General features: G+C 36.1%; 1 protein-coding gene across 1 annotated transcript in view; it reads right to left on the reverse strand.

Annotated features, from left to right (window-relative positions):
* Window positions 1-1320: 1320 nt before the first annotated feature.
* The window catches only part of LOC132729679 (folliculin-like), a 29774-nt gene continuing 10568 nt past the window's right edge, over window positions 1321-20526 (reverse strand). The window contains exons 6-9 of the mRNA XM_060715490.1: window positions 10497-10610; window positions 7854-8088; window positions 5856-5958; window positions 1321-2056 (exon numbers count right to left, since the gene is read on the reverse strand). Of these exons, the coding sequence (XP_060571473.1) occupies window positions 1873-2056; window positions 5856-5958; window positions 7854-8088; window positions 10497-10610 (636 nt within the window). The 3' untranslated portion in view covers window positions 1321-1872. The remainder of the gene's footprint in view (window positions 2057-5855; window positions 5959-7853; window positions 8089-10496; window positions 10611-20526) is intronic.

Here is a 20526-nt window from a genome sequence, read left to right on the forward strand (position 1 = left end):
AAATGGTCCCTAATCTTACCTTAAATTGTGTTTTCATGCTAAAGAGGTAATTTTTCTATCAGAAAAAAAATGCCTTACACATAAAAATGATCTTGTAACATTTTTTTTCTGAGTGGACAGGATTGAGTAGCTTGGGTAGCCTATCACACTATACTTTTAAACCCCCATGCATGGCCATGATTAACGTACATGTATCATAAATAAACATAGCCATTAAGAAGAAGGGGTAGCCAACCACATTTTTTACCAAAATGACTCCAAAGAGTATTACCCCCCTTTTCATTGAAATGTTCTGCTGATCACAGGACTGACATACACTTTTTCAAATGCAAATATCAGTCACGCAAAGTCAGTTCCATAGAGCTTTGACCAATTGACTAGATATTGTTATACTGTGTTAGAAATAACTCATAGAATCAAGATCTCGCACCTTCTGCACCCATACCAATTAAATAAGCATCAAACATTATCATTGGTATTATGTATGAAAATGTAAATACATTTGGTAACGTAAAATCTCCAATAAATCAACACAGCCCGAAGTCAATCTGATCTTTGCGCCACTCTTGAAAATCCATTTACTTCAATCATATTTGTACGATATCTCTATTTTTCTTTGGAGCAAAATATATGGTGTCCATTACCAAGTGACATCACTTTTTTTCCCTATGAAAACAATATTTAGTTAATGATAAAGGTAATTATAGCAAAAAAAACCGAAAAACCCTGAAATTACAATAATTTGACTTTCAAGGTCAAGGTCACTGATTAGTAAAGGTCACAATCAATTTAATCTACTTTAAAACCTTGTCCAAAGAATTATCATGTCCAAGAATGAAGCTATGCACAAAAGTACACAATCTAGTCCCAAACATCACATTTGACATACAAAGGTGACCTTGACATTGAACTGGAGACCTGACCCTATGCAGTACACATCATGTCTTAAACATTTACCAGTATGCAAATCATTTTAAAATCCATCCAGGAATGACAGAAATGTTGACTGGACTCTTATGAAAAAAAATCATATCATGACATTGGAATACAAGTGTGACCTTGACCTTTGAGGTAGGGACCAGATTCATGCACATGCCACACATTAAGGCATAATATTTTTCAAATCTATCCAGGAATAACAGAATTTTTGACTAGACACGAACATCAGTGTAGATTTATAGAAATTTATATCTACAAGTGGGTAGGGACCCAATTCTTGCTCATGACATGTCATAATTATGTCCAACACATTTATGCATAATAATATTTAAATCCATCCATCAATGATCACACAGAGTCATAATAATAAAAAACAAAACAGATTTTCTCTAAATATTTTAATTATATCATATTGCACTTTATATAAAAATATCTCTCATTTTGTAAGAGCAACATTTTATCACATTTATATGTACTAATGTGTCTGACTTATGAGAACACTTAAAGTTTGCAACCTCTTATCATGCTTAACTCTGCAAAAGATATTAACAGTATCACACAAGGCTGATGTATGCAAACCTCTTTCCTAACTGACAGCTCATCACGTTAATTATGTAGGATGGCAAAATATAACAGACAATGATATGGTTTTGAGACACATTTAAGGTATAATTCTTGTATTATTGAACTCTCCATCCTATACCTAAGAAACAATTCATAATTAAATGTCTTTGATTAAGTTCCTCATTCAGATAGTTTACTAACATAAACAATCATTGTTGACAACCATACAAAATCTTTGGCTGCCATAAACCAATCATATAGTGTAGGATTCTGAGAATTGTTTCTTGTATGTCACACATTACACTAATACGAGAAAACTTTTTTAACTTGTTATTTGACATTCTGATCCAGTACTTAAACAATAGCTAATCAAATATGCTGCTTAGATGCAGACAGGATGTGTTTCTTGTATTGATCACTTAGACCCCTCATCCAATAACTAAGCAACTTTTTATCATCATCAGTAGCACCAACAATTTTCAGCAGATTTTTTGTGTCTTCTTCACTACGGCTGCCACCAGCTTTCGTAAATTTGAACAGTACCTTTACTTTGCTGAAGGAAAAAAGAAAGAAGAAACTATTATAGAAAAATATACAATGTACATAAAAAATATAACTACTTTCAAGCAAAATATTTGACCAGTAAATACCTAACTACAATCACCTTTCCAAAACTAAAATTTAAAATCATGCAAGATGTCGTCAATAAAAATTCCTTTCAAGATAACAGACCATCTAAGAATGTTACAGACAAAGTTTTGTGATCATCCATAAATTAGTTTAGTAAAAAAAAAATGTTTTAAGGTTTTTTTATTTTTAGCTCTGTTGATGCCTAAAAGATGCCAATTGAAATTTAACGTGTGATTGTCACAAGGATGCTACAGTCCAAATTTGAAGTAATTTGCCCAGCAGTTCAGAGAAGATGATGAATGTTGGTGTATGACGCCGGATGCTGGAGCATCTCCTTTTGATACTATTAATAACTCACCCTGGACCTTCCGTTCTGGTGAGCTAAAAAAGGCCATAACTTTTCAAAATATAATTTTTGGATTATCTGACCTTGTGATAAGGCATCATATGTTGGTAACTAGAGCACCACTAAGGCAGGGTAATATATTCCCAAATGAAAAATTTGTTTGAGTTAGGAAACTTCAGCAAAAAAGTTTAATCTTAAATATCCTTATAAAATACTAAATGACCCTGAGAGTTGATGCATTTTTTTACCATTAGTGCATAATTCATAGAAATTTTGTAGGAATCTACTAGGCAATGGTACATGCTAAATATATAAGCATTGTGTACTTAAAAGTTTTTATCAAAAAGATTAGATTTGTTTTCTTATTTATTAGTCTACATGAGGCATGTGACCCAAGGGCAGGGCCAATTTTGACCTTAGGGCCATAAATGATATCACTTTTGTAGGATGCTACATGCCAAAAATCTAAACTTTGGGCTGAAGAAATGTATATTATATAAGTCTACTTAACAAAAAGATCCCCAAGGTGGGACCAAATTTCACCCCAGCATCATAATTTATGAAACTTTTAGATAGGTTCATTAATCAAATTTAAATGTGTATTCCTATACAAGTCTATATTAACTAAGGGATCCTTGGGGCAAAGCCAATATTGACACAAGGGACAGTGTTAACATCAGTTTTGTAAATGTCCACCAAGCAATGCTGAAGGTCAAATATCTAAGCTCTTGGCATTGTAGTATAACAAGAACATGTTTAACCTTTTACAGGTCACTGTGACCTTGACCTTTTGACCATAATATTTGTGTCACAGAACTCATCAAAGTGCATTCACATATGATGTTTCAATATTATGCCTTTATAAGTATTGAACTAGATGGGCTTCATTTGCAAAAACATATGTCTCCCAAAACTATGTATGGTCACTCCAGTGAATTTTGGTGGAAATCCTGCCAGCAGTTTAACCTGTAATGGGTGTCTGTCTTAGTTTCAAGTTTTTTGACTGTGTTAATTTTGTAAGTTAATTTTACTTTTTAAATTGCTGGTTAAAATGATGCACTGATGAAAGTATTATGTTTAATGATAAATAAAATGAATTGTATGAATGTTCAGTATATGTGTTTATATATGTTAAAATTGTGATAACCATTTAATCATTTCATTTACATGTTATATTTTCTTTGATTGATATGTGTTCTTTTGTGTGTGTGTTTTTATTTTTATTTATTTTTTAATTTTATTTTTTTTTTTTTTATTTTAGAAGGCCGCATTGTAAATAAGATGTTGCAATCTGTATATGTCTTAATGTGTTACCTTCGGTAAATAAAGTTATTATTATTATTATTATTATTATTATAGCCGGACAGGATTTTCTATTTATAGCTCTGACAGTGATTTTGTGCAGCAATGCAGAACATGCCGGCAATATGCACAATTAGGGATGGTAATGATCCCTCTTGTGAGGTATTATTGAAATCCTACCAATAGTTTGACCTGTGAAGGCTAGACAAGTTTTTTCAATTTTTATCTCCGGCGGCCATTTTGTGCAGCAGAGCGGAACGTGCCGTGATATGCACAACTAGGGATGGTACTTATCACTCCTGTAAAGTTTGGTTGAAATCCCACCAGTAGTTTGACCTGTGAAAGCTAGACAAGATTTTTCTATTTTTAGCTCTTGTGGCCATTTCATGCAGCGAAGCAAAACAGTGATGTGCACAATTTGGGAGGTTACTGATCACTCCAGTCCTGTAAAGTTTAGTTGAAATCCCACCAGTAGTTTGACCTGTGAAAGCTGGAGAAAATTTTTATATTTTAAGCTCTGGTGACCATTTTCTGCAGCGAAGCAGAATATGCCGGCGATATGCACAACTAAGGATGGTACTGATCACTCCTGTAAAGTTTGGTTGATATTCCAAAAAAAGTTTGACCTGCGAAAGCTGGACAAGATCAGGGCTCACGCTGTCGGTCGCCATGGTCGCCATTTGCGATAATTTTATATTATTGGCGATTATTATTGCATTTTGGCTACAAAAACTGGCGATTATTTTTTACTTCCAACAGTGTTTATATAAGGTGTAAAAATCAATAAAGAATGCAGTAAACCTAATTAACACCAGCGGGGTGGATTTAATCGAGTGTCAACTTTTAATCAGTCATCCGATGGTTACTATTGCCCGAGTTGTTATACATGCCAGCTGTAAATTTGTATAAGTTCTTTATAGATATTGTCCAACATTATAATAGACATCAAATATCCACCAATTAGCCACAGACATTGTCTTCAAATTGATAAACTGTATATTAACCAATCCAAAATTTGCTGTTCATAGCCGTTAATGTAAATTTTGATATTATTTTGTTTTAAGCTGCTTGACTAAATCGTCAGTGGAAAACAATGATAAAATATTTCAAAAGTATTTACTTCAAAACAATTAAATGCACAACAACCAAAATTGTGAATATTTCCAAATTCAATTGTCACATATTTTCGTGACACCGATATTTTTTTATTATTTAAAGGTGAAAAAAGCTATGTTTTGTTTAAAAATCTTTACTATTACGACAAAAAATTTGTATTACATTGGTGATGATGACATTTTTTAGTAAGTTTCTCACAAAAAAAAGCTGCATTCTGAACCAGTGTGAACCCTGCAAGATTTTTCTATTTTTAGCTCTGGCGGCCATTTTGTGCAGCAAAGTGAAATGTGCCAGTGATGTGCACAACTAGGGATGGTACTGATCACTCCTGTAAAGTTTAGTTGAAATCCCACAAGCAGTTTGACCTGTGAAAACCGGAGAAAATTTTTCTATTTCTAGCTCTGGCGGCCATTTTGTTTAGCAAAGCTAAATGTGCCGGCGATATGCACAACTAGGGATGGTACTGATCACTCCTGTAAAGTTTGGTGGAAATCCCACTAGTTGTTTGACCTGTGAAGGCTGGATAAGTTTTTTCTATTTTTAGCTCTGGTGGCCATTTTGTGCAACGAAGCAGAACATGCCGGTGACATGCATAACTAGGGATGGTACGGATCACCCCTGTAAAGTTTGGTTGAAATCCCACCAGTTGTTTGACCTGTGAAGGCAGGACAAGCTTAATGCAGGAAGACAGACAACCAAACAGAGGGCGAAGGCAAAAACAATATGTCTCCCAAAATGTTTTGGAGACATAATTAATGACCATAAGTTTATGGCATAAGTAAAAACTTTATCAAAAAGGTTGACATGTAAATGTTAATGCTCATAGCAAGAAGTGGGTCATGACAATACCTCTAGCTTTTTTCTTCAAAAATCAGTTATCCCTTTTTAGGCAGTTTTGTAAAAAAAAGCATCATTAAGGAAAGATTATAAACTACATTAATATATAGAAATGACTCACTTCATCCATTCTTCTTTTAAACAGACCAGACAAAGATCTGCTGCATCCATACATAAGTCCTCATTTCTGATAGCATACTCCATCTTACTTAGAATGCAGGGAGCTGAAATAAAAATTATAACAAAGTTAAGAGCTATGGTGCGGGTAGGTAGGGGTGTAAAGTTAAAGTAGCATACATTAATCACTCAACTGTGCATGAATTTATTCAATCTAAATTTTTTTCATTTTTTGCCATTTTTTACTTTTGGGTTTTCAAATTTTCTATTTTTTTACAAATTCAACAGTGGACTTATCACAGCTGCCTAAAGAAGTAATCAGATTTACATCCCTATCAATTTGTATATGAAGATGGTAAAAATACCCATTTATGCAACACTCAACAATTTTGAATACCAGTGGTGATAAATGTAGTAATACAGTAAGCAGGAATGTGTCCATAATGTTAATAAGGTAGTTAAAAAGTTTTGTCTCAAAACAAAATTAAACAGCCAATTAAAACAAGAGCCACTTCCGGGTGGGGGCAACGTTTGACTTTTTTGTTACTTTTTCTAAATGTAAACAAATAAAAGGTTGTAGCAAATCTTTAAAAAGAAAATTAAAAAAAATTGTTTTCCTTTTTTTAAATTTCAATAATAGTCAAACTTGTTGTTTTGCCCCAAGTATGAATTATTACAATAATGTTCAATGATCAATTTTACATCTGAAACTGTGCAAATGTTCCAAATTTCATAGCTGTACATCAAAGGACAAGAAAGTATTTGTTCTTTATTTCAATGGTTGTTTGATCTGCTTTTAAGACCATTCTGCTTATCTACTAATATAACCACTAAATTCAGGCACAATATTTATTTTGAGGTTTAATTTTCATCCTTCTCCTTGTACAACACTAAACAGTAAGAACAGAAGTAGATATCTATCTAGGTATCAAGTGAATTTGGGGTTTAAGGTCATACTCCAACATTTCAAATGAAAGACAATGTGCAGATGAGTCTAATGTTCAGATTCAAAGGCCATAGTATAATAACTGATTCAAAATAAAATTACTTGACAAAAAATTTGGTATTTACAGCATTACATAGCTGTGGGATGTCAATGGTTGCTATGGAAAGTCACTGGTTGCTATGGAAAGTCAATAATTTCTATGGAAGTCTATGGTTGCCATAATTTGAATATTTTTTGTTTAGGTTCACCACACTATGTTTCATGTTAAATATCATAAGATATAGCCTGAGCAGTTTTCAAGAAGATTTTTTAAGTATTTACTTCATATAAGGAAAATTTACATTTCCCTGGGGTGGGGCCAATTTTAATTCAAGGGCTATAATTTGAACAAACTCAGTAGAGGTCTACTAGATGTTTCATGTAAAAAAGTAAGCTTTAGCTATTGTAGTTTTAGAGAAGACTTTTTTTAAAATTATTACTATATACATTTAAGGAAAATCTATGTTTCCCCATGGCGGGGCAAATATTGACCCAAGGGCTATAATATGAACAATTTTTGTAGAGAGAGGTCCACCAGATATCAAATTCATACCAAATATCTAAGCTAAAGCCTCTATAGTGTAACAGAAGAAGTTTTTTTTATTTGTTATATACATTACACATAAGGAAAATGAATGACTCCCTTGGGCAGGTCAATCTGCAGATGCTGCACTAGCATAAAAAGGCCACACATTTCTTGATTATAACAACAAGGCAACGACTATTTAATTTATGTCACCCTATCCATTTGCCACTAATACGGAAGGGATTTTATTTCCCTTGCATAAGAATATAAACGGCTGAATCAAGCTTAAAACTCATAAATCAGACCATCCAGCAATTAAGACCACTTTAGAGCAGTCTGGTGGATTGCCTTAACTGAGGGTTTTCACTATATTTTAAATCTCATGAATTCTTTTACAAAACCTTACAATTTTCTGTGAATAAATTGAAAAATGGTTACAAAATTCTCTACTGTAAACATATCATGATTTAAGAATAAACTGTTTAGCTCACCTCTACCTAGATTCACCTCACTGCTAAACTTAAATCTGTAATTCTCTAGAGATTTCTCATCAGAAGATTGTCTGTTATCTGGTTCATATATATCCACCAATAGAAATGGCTCGTTCTTACTCACATGTGCTGGTATGGATACAGCTGGATTCAAACCAAGAAAGTTACAAAGGTAAGACTCAACATATACATCACTGTGTGGCTTAACACAGTAACAACCTTTTGGTAGTAAACACTGAAAGAAAGAAAAATTAAACACAATCTTGATTCATTTATTTTCTTCAGTTATACACCATTTTATGATTATAAATTTCCATTTCTTGTAATTCAATACTCTTTAAACTTAGGTAACACCCTTACTGGCATTGAATTGTTTGAGATATTATGGTTAACACAGGGTTCGTACAGACATCCAATATTATGGTTAACACAGGGTTTGTACAGACATCCAATATTATGGTTAACACAGGGTTTGTACAGACATCCAATATTATGGTTAACACAGGGTTTGTACAGACATCCAATATTATGGTTAACACAGGGTTTGTACAGACATCCAATATTATGGTTAACACAGGGTTTGTACAGACATCCAATATTATGGTTAACACAGGGTTTGTACAGACATCCAATATTATGGTTAACACAGGGTTTGTACAGACATCCAATATTATGGTTAACACAGGGTTTGTACAGACATCCAATATTATGGTTAACACAGGGTTTGTACAGACATCCAATATTATGGTTAACACAGGGTTTGTACAGACATCCAATATTATGGTTAACACAGGGTTTGTACAGACATCCAATATTATGGTTAACACAGGGTTTGTACAGACATCCAATATTATGGTTAACACAGGGTTTGTACAGACATCCAATATTATGGTTAACACAGGGTCTGTACAGACGTTAACACAGGGTTTGTACAGACGTTAACACAGGGTTTGTACAGACATCCAATGCTAAAATTCAAGTACTTTAGTTTAAGCATAATTTGTTGCACATAATTATATCATTTAAAACCAATGATAAAGTAAATTTTCTTCAACCCCATATTATCAGCCATTTTTGTTGAATACACACTTTCTGATTGACATCTTACAGTTTCTCAAGAAAAACAGCAAAAGCGCAACTATGATATATTCTTACCCAAACTACATGTAGTTCGAATCTAGAGTAATTCATCCCCTTACTATTACTGTTGAGCAAACATTTCATTAATTTTGGTACTAAATTTGATTGTTTTGATTTTTTGTTAAATGTAAAGTAAACCCCACACAAAAAAATGAGCCAATCAATGGGTATGCTCTGGAGTGCTGGTAACTAATACCTGCACTCCAGTTAATGCACTGTGCATGTATATGTATATGATTTAACTCTGACAGATTTTCAACAAAAAGGTCCCCACACTATGATACAATATATGCATAAATTTAATGAATCATGTAGGCCTCCTTAACGACAGCTAATTTGTTATATTACATAACACCTTGCATTTTTAGTTCAATAAAAAATATCAACCATTGAACCAAGGCAACGTGAGTTGTTGAGTTATTTGTCAGAAATACATACAAGGTCAATGTGACTTTGACCTTTGACCCTTAAAGCAATAGGGGTTATCTACTGGCAAAGACTAATGTACCTGTGAAGTTTGAAGGGAAAGGGCCAATGACTTGTTGAGATATTAATTTGAAAAAGTTTTTACCAATAAGGTCAACGTGATCTTGACCTCTGACTCCTTGACCCTAAAAATCCATTAAAAGAAACACATTTGTGAAGTCTGACGGTCGCAGGAATCATGGGTTGTCTAGTTATTGATAGGAAACTTTTTTGACATACAAGGTCAATGTGACCTTAACCTTTGACCCCCCTGGTCAAGACCAATGCACCTATGCAGTTGACAGCCTAAAGCCCATGGGTTGTCAAGTAATTGATCACAAATTGTTTTACCTACAATATGAACTTGACCTTTGACCCCAAAATCAATAGGGGTCATCTACTTGCCAATACCAATACACCTACAAAGTTTGAGGGCCAACAGCCCATGGGTTGTCAAGATATTGATTGGAAACCGTTTTTACCTTCAATGTCAATGCGACCTTGACCTTAGACCCCTTGACTAAACAATCAAAAGGGGTCATCTTCTGGTCATGAACAATACCCAAACCAAGTTTGCAGTTCCTAGGCATAAGCATTCTTTAGTTATTGATCAGGAGGGAGGGGGAGCAAAAAAATAAAATTGTACAAAGAGCAAATAGTTAAATAATACAAACAAGCCAATGCCTTGTGAAAAAATCTAAGCTCTAGCCCTTTCCATTTTGAAGTATAAGAATTTTTTTGTTTTCTTTTAGTTGCCATAACAACCAAAGTTTTGCATGGAATGGAATTCTTTGAACAATCTTGATAGAGCTTCATACAAAGAGTATCCCTGCCAAGTTTCATTAACATTGGCTTGTGGTATCATAGAAGATGTCGTTTGAATAAATGTGGATGACGGACGCAAATGATGAGCCATCATAATAGCTCACCTGCACTATGTGCAAGGTGAGCTAAAAAAAAAACCTGATACATATAAATGAAAATTGTTTAACAAACAACAATTTACTAGCATTGACAGTGCAAAGAGTAATTTCTTACTGTAAGGGAATCAAAAAATGTCCTGATGAGGGTTTTGCCTGTGCCTCTCAATATTACTTGGTTACCAATGACAACATGATGTGATAAAATGTGTAACTTCTCTCCTCCCAGCAACTGTAATACAATACATACTTTGAAAACATGAAGTCAGTACTAAATTTAAGAAATTTGAAGACATGCATAGGCTATGAAAAGTCAATGGCTGCTATGAAGTCACTGGTTGTTATGAAAACTAAGCTTAAGCACTTGTAAATTTATAGAAGAAATGTTTAATAAGTCTGTCCAGGGCAGGGCCATTTTTATCCAAGGTTTATCAATTACATAACTGAAGTAGAGGATCCACATAGCAACACTACATACAAATTATCTAAACTCTGGACATCTTAGTTTTACAAATAAAGTTTCCTATATAAGTTTATGTAAACTAAGTGACCCCTGGGATGGACAAAGGCTATAATTTGAAAATGTTTCAAACCAAATATCTAAGCTTAAACCTCTATACTATAATAGAAGAAGATTTCTGTTCTGTTTTTACTTTATACAAATAAGAAAAAATAATGACCCCCTGGGGTTGGGCCAATTTTGACCCCAGGGCTTTTATTTGTATAACTAGAAGATGTTTCATGCTAAATATCTAAGCTCTTCAAGATTTTTAGAAGAAGAAGTACAAAATAAAGACAAGAGGGCCATGATGGCCCTGTAATCACTCACCTGTATATAGGCCCCCTGGGGCGGGGCCAATTTTAACCAAGGGTCTTCTATATGAACAAACTTGGTAGACACCTATTTGAAGATGTTTCATGTTAAATATCTAAGCTCTAGTTCTAAGAAGATTTTTTAAAGTTTTTACTATACACATATAGAGAAAAACAATGAACCCCCCCCCCCTTCTGGGTGGGGCCAATTTTGTCCCAAGGGCTTTTCTTTGGACAAACTTGGTTAACACTCACTAGAAGATAATTCATGCTAAATATCTAAACTCTAACTCTTTGGGATTTTTTAAGTTTTAACTATATACATATAAGGAAAATCAATTATCCCCAGGGCAGGCCAATTTTAATCCCAGGGCCCTTATTTGAACAAAAATGGTAGACACCCATAAGAAGATGTTTCATGCTAAATATCTTAGCTCTAGCTCTTAGGGTTTTTTTTAAAAGAAGTTTTTTAAAGTTTTTACTATATTGTGATGTTTTCCGGGGGAAGGAAAGATAGCCGTTGTTCGAGCCTAGAGGGGAAAACTCCGACCTGTGGGTGCCTTGATAGAATATTTCAGATAAACTACAAAGAGCTAATTTAAAGAACAAAAATGATTTATTTTATTAAGTAATCTAAAGATGTGTAGTAAGATGAAGTTGAATCTATAAATAAATTATCTATAAAATGATGACTGTTAGTTATTGTTAGTAAAAGTAAACGTTAGTAAATGTTAGTAAAAGTTAGTTACATTCGTTCCATCATGAACTCCAATTCAGAAAATAGAATCTACTAGATCTAGGTGATGAAATAAAGTTCAGCTCTTGTAAGTTGTATTCAGTGTAGATGCCTAGTATCAACTTGTCGTATGTCTATAATGTTTAACTGAGGATTCCTATTATTTAACCAAGTAAAAAGAAACTAAGTAAAATGATTAGACTTAAATGATCTTTCCAGTGACCGAATCCAGTAAGCTGAAGGATAACACCGTACCGGCAATATATTGAAATTCCCCGCGTTAGGAACTTGTATATTATTGGGCACCTAAGCACAGCTAACGCTCTCATCCACTCAGATTGCGGAACGTCCATTTTGGCGCCAAAGCCCTCCATATCGACCAATGGCTAGCCGTTCGACTCCTACATCTAAAAGAAATAGATCCGAACAGGCCACGACGATTTCCAATAAAATCCCCATATCTGGTTGTCTAAGTAACCAATATTATTTACCTAATTTAGTACTTTTTAACCCAAACATTCTGTTCCGGAATTGATTAAGAATTTAGTCAAAACCAAGCATGCACTGTGACGTCACAATTGACACAAAATGAAAGTAAATTCAGTTTGCATTTCCTGATAGAAATAAAGAGTCACCATGCATGTCATCAACTATTTGTAAAAGGTATATTGTCACTGAAATGTATAGTTTGTATACATGCATTTATTGCATCATATCCGTTAATTATAAATATGATAATACGAAATGTCATTAGTTTTCACGATCTGTCAAATTTTGCCGGTGTTTTAAAAGCAGCTTTCTCTGCATACCCTGAGTATCACATACCCAGTAAAACTTATCAATGTTATGGTTTTAAGTGTTTAAAGCATTTGTAATTTATAATGATGTGTTACATGTGTAAGAAAGAGTTCTATAACTGTAAACAAAAGGGGGGGGGGTATTCATATTACACTCTCCCCACCTTAGTTAAAGTAATCCTCCTGGATTACAATCTTAAGAACCTTAGAAATAACTTAAGAAATAAGAAACAAACAATTGTACACGGTTTGAACCATCTAAACATGTGAAAGCAACAATTTACATATGAATAATACAGTATATTTAACAACAATAAATACATTTGAGCAGAATCAAATTCATGCAAATGTCTCATGTAATGTCATAAGAACAACACTTAATAAACAAATTTAAATTAGTTATTTACTCCCCAGCCATTCTGAAACAACATCATTATTTTATCAAATTTAACAACCAACAGTATTTTTAAAGTTTCACTTTCACGCCCCCTTCCTCCAGTACTTTGATTATATCATCCGTCTCGGTCCAACGCTCGGCTTTTTCCAAGGATTTTACTATAGCCCAGGCTTGTTGTGAGTCTGGGATCTCACCTTTGATAATTCCCTTTAGATATGAAAGATTATATTGCCGAATTTTATCTGGAATCTTTTCACATTCACTAGTACTTGCCAATGGCTTATCCTGGCCGTCAAGCATTAAGAAGGCATACTTGTCACATAGTAATTTTTTAGATATGACTGGGAATTCCACATTATTTTTCCTTTCCAGAAATAACGCCATCTGTTCCATCGCAAAGAGCCGGTTTTCTGGTGTCAACTCCCGCCAATTCCTGGGTGGCCACTTCATCTGTACATCGCCAACGTCTATCTCAATTTCTCTCGACCAAATCCTTCTACCAGGGGGACAAAGAGGCATCACGCCAGTCAACAAAAGTTTTGCTGCCCTGCTTCCCAATGTTGATGGTGAATCGTTTACTTCACTTACAGATGATGACCCTGATGAAGAACTACTTGTTGAAAAAGAGTCTTCGTTTTCCGGGCTTCCATGCCCTACTTTTATCCCCCGTATACTTCCCCTAGCACTAACACCTTTGTCCTGTTTATCCTCTTTAATGCTTGATTCATTTTCAGTGCTCCCCAAAACGTCTCCCCTAATCCCATCACCTATACTATCCTTTGATTTAACGTAAGTCCCTGTGTTTAACTCTTTTTCCAAATCGTCTGAGTCAAGTATCGGCAGAAACTCCCCTGTCCTATAATTTAAACGCATTGATATGTCTACATTTTCTCCAATAGTCAAACAATTTCCGTCTCCTTCCTCTGGTCCAACTCTGCCTTTTTCTGTATCCTTCATTTCTCCTAATAATGTGTTAACCGCCGCTTCTGTTTCGTTCCTTTCCTCAGCCACTTCACAGTCGAACTCATACTCATAAAAATCTTCTGTCTTCTGTCTCTGGTCTGCGTCCCCTCTTTCTGTTATGCTTTCTTTTTCTACTTTGTCCTTCGTTTTGTTCATGTCAGTATCCATTTTCTCTTGTCTGTCTACATCTAATGCACGTTGTTTATTGTTGTTTGCGTCTTTTTCCAATGATTTATGTTCTTTATCAACTTTTTCTAATGTCTTTTGTTTCTTGTTAATGTCATTCTCTATGCAGTCTGTATATCTCTTTCCTCTTCCACTGTTGCAAGATTTCTCTTCCTTTCTATTTGTTATTCTACCAGGCCGTTCACTACTAACTGATCTACCCCTACGATCCTTTTTCTTTGAACACTCCTCCCCCTCCTTCCAACCTTTGTTTAACCTGTCTAACCTTTCCTTTTTATCATCAAATCCCTCTGCCCAATTTCGGAACTCCTTCCTGATAGAATATGCCAATTCACTTCCATATGGGGTAACCGACTCAGTGACCTTTGCATAATCTATAGGCTTCAATGCAAAGTAAAACCCTGCCTGACGGGAAAACATCTCTTTGCTCCTCCATGCCTCATCAGTGTGAGCACTACCCCTGACATGACTTTCTAAGTCTGAGATTCTAGTGAATGTCTTCTCCTTTCCGGGACACCATGGACATACTACTGTCAGACACCGGTGGGCAGAACCAATAAGATGCGACTTCAGAGCTCCCCAGGTGCGGAACATCGCAGGACAAAGCCAACATGATTCCCTGTAAAGAACGCCTTCTGTTAGTTTTGTTAGTTATGTATTTTTATTTCTTTTAGGACACACAATGAAACATTTATTGATTTAATTTTGTAACTGCAAAGAAAAATTTAGGTTGGCCACCCACAGGAGTTGCGACGAAGACTATACCTGCTCTGCTAAAAAAAAACGCGGAAGACTCCGTTGTGAAGAATTTACGTTTCCGATATTTTTGTATTTATTCAAGTTTTATAAAAAGGTTTTTATTTTTACACATGTTGCCTGTTGAACATAAATAAAAATTTAACACAATTTTACATATGTTGTCTGTTGAACACATATACATTTATTTTATTCATTTACTGTTATGTTTTACATTGTTCTATGCATAAATTAACTGTGATATTTTTTTTTTTACATTTGTATTGTTTATTAACATATATCTATAACACAAAAATCAAATTCGCGAACACGTGACCAATTCCTTAAACTATCTATCCTACATGTCATAACGTTGTTTCTCCTTTCTAACCCAACTAGGGACCTTATTACCACAGTAGGGATATAATCTATCAATGTGATAAGCTTTTGGTTTGCCAGTTGAAGTCCGTTTTACCATACAAACCAAATCGTCTACAGTCCTTGTCACTATGAACGGTCCTTTCCATTTGTTGACGAGTTTCGAGCTGACTCCGACTTTCCTTGTTGGGTCGTGTAGCCAAACCAACTGCCCTTGCGAATATGCATTGCGTTTCCGAGATTTGCAGTCATAATGCTTCTTTTGGTATCTAGCTGCAACCTTCAAATTTGTCCTTGCAATATCATGACATGTTTTCAGTTTGTCTTCAAGATTCAACACATACTCACTTAAGTCTGAATTGTTTTCCGGTTTAGGACGGCCGATAAATGCATGCATTGGTAACGTGATCTCTCTACCAAACACCATCTTATTTGGACTGAGTTTTGAACTACTATGCGGAGAGCTACGGTAGGCCATCATTACTTGTTGAAGGTAAGTGTCCCAGCAATTTTGTTGATCACTGCAATATGCTTTCAGCATCGAAATCAGAGTTTTATTAAAAACCTCAATTAATCCGTTGGCCTGGGGCCGTAGGGAAGTAGCATGTGTCTTTTCTATATCTAAAAGCTTGCATAGTTCTTCCATAAGTTTTGACTCAAAACATTTTCCTTGGTCCGTATATATCTGTAAAGGCACGCCAAATCGGCATATGTACGTTTCAACAAGTGCTTTAGCAACCGTTTTTGATTCTATGTCATGTAAAGCAACACTTTCAGTCCATTTTGTGAACCAGTCAGCCATGACAAGGATGTACTTGTTTCCATTTGTTGTAACCGGAAGTGGTCCAAGAATATCCATCATTAGCCTCTCTCCTGGTTCCCCAACAAAGTATTGTCCAAGAGGAGCCTTATTCGCAGTTCTTGATAATTTTGCTGCTGCACATTTGTCACATACTTGACAATATCTTTTAACAGTATCAACCATCCCCGGCCAATAGAATGATTGTCTGATCTTTCCAAGTGTTTTCTCTATGCCGAGATGTCCATTGCATTTGGTGTCGTGGTGATGTCTAATAACATCGCGTTGTCTATCCTTTGGGGTAACCAGTTGATAAATTTGGTCTCCATCGTCAGTTTCGAATTTCCGATATAGCAAGTCGCAAACTATTTCCAATCGATCCCATTGCCGCCATAATGTTTTCAAATAAGAGGAATAAGCAGAAATGTCAGTCCAAGCTGGTCTTTGTTTACCATCCTGCAAGGCCATTTTTATCTTCGCTATGTCTAAATCTTGAGTTTGGCTGATTGATAAATCAATAGGGTCCCATCCGTCTAAGAGAAAGTGATTGTTTGACAATGCAGATGATGCATCCTGTGTCTGACTTCTGGTAGAGATCCTGATATGTTCTTCCTTGTATTCATCTGACGGTTTGTTATTTTTCTCAAAGTTATCTTGTATCTCTTGTTGGTGTTTACATGATTTACATGGCCTTCTGGAGAGTGCATCTGCATTTGCATGGCTCTTCCCACTTCGGTGTACTACGGTTAAATTATACGTATTCAATTCCTGTAGCCATCGAGCAACTTGTCCTGTTGGAACTTTTAAGGATCTCATCCAACTGACAGCTGCATTATCAGTCCTTAAAAGTACTTCCTGGCCATACAGATAACTGTGGAAATGTTTCAAAGCCACCACAACTGCTAGCATTTCTTTTCTGGTTACACAGTAAGACTTTTCATGCACATTCATGGCTTTGCTCAAATACGCAATTACTCTTTCTTTACCATCTTGCATTTGACTTAGCACAGCTCCAGATGAAGTATCAGAAGAATCAGTATCAAGTATAAATGGTGCACCTAATACCGGATATGCAAGTATAGGCGTTGTAGTCAGTGCATTTTTCAACTGGTCGAATGACTCCTGACACTCGTTTGTCCAAATAAACCTACTGCTTTTCTCACAGAGCTTGTGCAACGGTCTAGCCACGTTGGAAAAGCCTTTAACAAACTTTCTGTAATAAGAAGCTAACCCAAGAAAACTGCGCATTTCCTTGCTGTTCCTTGGTGTAGGCCAATCATGCACAGCCTTGATTTTCTCAGGGTCCGTTTCAATGCCCTCCTCTGATACGACATGGCCAAGGAAACGTACAGATTTCTGGAAGAATACACATTTTGATGGTTTAAGCTTTAGTTTTGCCTCGCGAAGTCTTTCGAAAACATGCTCTAGACGACATAAACATTGATCAACCGATTCCCCAGGAGTTATTATATCATCCATGTATAGAAGAGATTCAACCCACTGAATTCCTCTTAAAACTGTTTCCATTAGCCTTTGGAAAGTCGACGGTGAATTAACAAGACCAAATGGCATGACACGAAAATGAAATAAACCTTGGCTACTTGTAGAAAATGCTGTCTTCATTTTGTCTTCTTCTTCCATTTCTATTTGCCAGAAACCACTACAAAGGTCCATGGTGTTGAACCATTTGGAACCAGAAAGAGAATCAAGACAATCATCTACCCTTGGTATTGGATATGCATCTTGAACAGTCACTTCATTTAGTTTTCGGTAATCAATGCAGAATCTAGTTGAGCCGTCCTTTTTCGACACAAGTACAATTGGCGAGGACCAAGGGCTGTTCGAAGGCTCGATTATTCCTCTGTCAAGCATTTTGTTTACTTCCTCAGTTTCAGTATCACGTTTTCCATAAGGTTGTCTTCTAACTGATTGTCGTATGGGTGGGGAACTTCCTGTGTTGATCTTATGTTTTACCATATTAGTACATCCAAGGTCATCAGAACCTTTCGAAAAGACGTCTTGATATTTGTAGAGCAATGTCGCAAATTTTTCCTTGTCACTTTCCTCCAAATGTTCTTTCCCTTTGTCAAACATTGACTTTATGTGATCCGGTAATATATCTTGCTTGGCTTTTCCTTGATCTTTACTGCCGCTGTACATTATTGCAGCACATGTATGAGTTTTGTCATTTCCATAATCCATGTCTCCTGATACTTCCTGTGTAGGATAACACTGACCTATTTCTTGACCACTTTTCAAAGTATACACAGCCTCACTCTCATTCATAACTCCTATAAATGCCTCAATTCGATGGGGATCTAATAAACCGTTGATTATCTTTACTTCATCTATTTGTTCACCTTTTGTCTCACTTATAAACGCAACTTCAGGAAGCATTTGGTGTCTCAATATTCTCACTGGCACTAACATGCATGTGTTTGATGGCACTTGTATGTCACTCTTAACAGTAACTCTACATACTCTATTGTTATCATCCTTCATCATCCTACATTGTATTTTATGTCCACTTCTAGTACCAAGCTCCAACGTTTCAAGGTCCCAATGTTTGATATTTCCCATTATAAAATCCTGTCCCAAGAGGCCTGGCAATGATATGTCACATACGATAAGAGTCATTTTAACTCTGAATGGTCCAAACCCTATTTCTACCTCTATCTGGCCATGTATTGTGATATTTGTTCCATTCACTGATTGAACATTAATTTTCCTTCTATCAAGTGGATATGTGCCTTCTCCTCCGCATTGCTCATATGTTTCTTTAGATATTAAAGATGAAGTAGCGCCACTGTCAAGCAGAAAGTCTATATGATTGTTGTTCATGCTACCCCCTATATATAGTCCATTATCTTCAGAAAATTGTTTAACTCCTACCTGGCCAATTCTAAATGGCATATTATTTTGTTTGAATGTTGTTTCACAATGACTAGGTCGATTTCCCTCCATCTCAACCTTCGTCATCTCACGACCTAACGAGATGACGGCTTGAAGTTTTCCTGGTTCCTTAGGTGGGGTTTGTTTTGTAACCTATTCTTTTGTGGACATTGTCTCCAAAAATGATCCCTGGCCCCACATGTAAAGCACGATCTGTCATTTATAGGCTTCCTATCAGTTGTCTCAAGTTTATCCAGGCGTGCCTCTATCCTCTGTATAGCTCCTTTTATAGTCTTAAGTTCTGTGTCTTCTTTTAAGTCTGCAGGTTTGACATCTCTAAATTTTTCTGAGACTACACCTCTTATCAGTCCTGCAGAGGTGGTTGCTCTCCCTAGAACATCCTCGTATCGTTCGACTATTTCTACTGCTTCCCTGATTGTTCTACAACTTTTATCCATCAGTCGACACCTCATTTCCGGTGAAAAGCTCTTGTAGAAATGTTCCAGTGCTAGCATCTCTTGGGCCACTGGGTCAAGTGACACATATGCTTTTTGAGCATACAGCCTAATCTCATCTCCAAACTCGGCAACTGTTTCATTCTTTTGTCTAGTACGTGTCTGAATTCTGGATAGCCATCGGTTAGCCTGTCTTTTGCTACCAAATCTTTGTTCCAGATGATTAGTAAGAACTTGGTATGACCTTTTTTCTTGATGTGCTAATGAGCTATAATGAAGCCTGGCCTGTCCCTTAAGTGCTGTTGCTAGGTAAAGAAGCTTCTCTTTGTCCGACCATTCTGCAAGTTCTGCACAGTCCTCAAAGTAGGCCTGGTATAAATCCCACTCTTCTTCCCCAGTATAAGGATCAGGCTTTATATTTGGTGCATGGCGTCGTACATAATGTTCCCTGGGAATGTAGGCATGGTCTCTTTCATCACCCATATCTCCAGACTCATCATTCCCACCTGGATGATTCATATTGAAATTGACTTCAGAATCCGAATCATGTTGATCTGCCATACTTAAAATAATTATTTGAGCTTCTGGTAAATAAAGATATGAAGAAATAATAAAAGAAAACACAAAGTTTTTTTTTTAAGTATCTTGTATTATGTAAGATATGCTAAATTCGGATCCGAACAGGTGTGCGGAATCGAACGGGTGTACGGCGTCGAACAGGTCCACGGATCCGAACAGGTGTACGGAATCGAACGGGTGTACGGCGTCGAACAGGTCTACGGATCCGAACAGGTGCACGGAATCGAACGGGTGTACGGCGTCGAACAGGTGCGCGGATCCGAACGTGTGCACGGCGTCGAACAGGTCCACGGATCCGAACAGGTGCACGGAATCGAACGGGTGTACGGCGTCGAACAGGTGCGCGGATCCGAACAGAACGGGTGTGTGGATCCAAACAGGTGTGCGACGTCGAACGGGTCTAGAACCTTTTACTCCA

Source organism: Ruditapes philippinarum, unplaced genomic scaffold (genome assembly GCF_026571515.1).
Source record: "Ruditapes philippinarum isolate M1 unplaced genomic scaffold, ASM2657151v2 ctg422_1_1_1_1, whole genome shotgun sequence".
In the NCBI taxonomy this organism is placed as follows: Eukaryota; Metazoa; Mollusca; class Bivalvia; order Venerida; family Veneridae; genus Ruditapes; species Ruditapes philippinarum.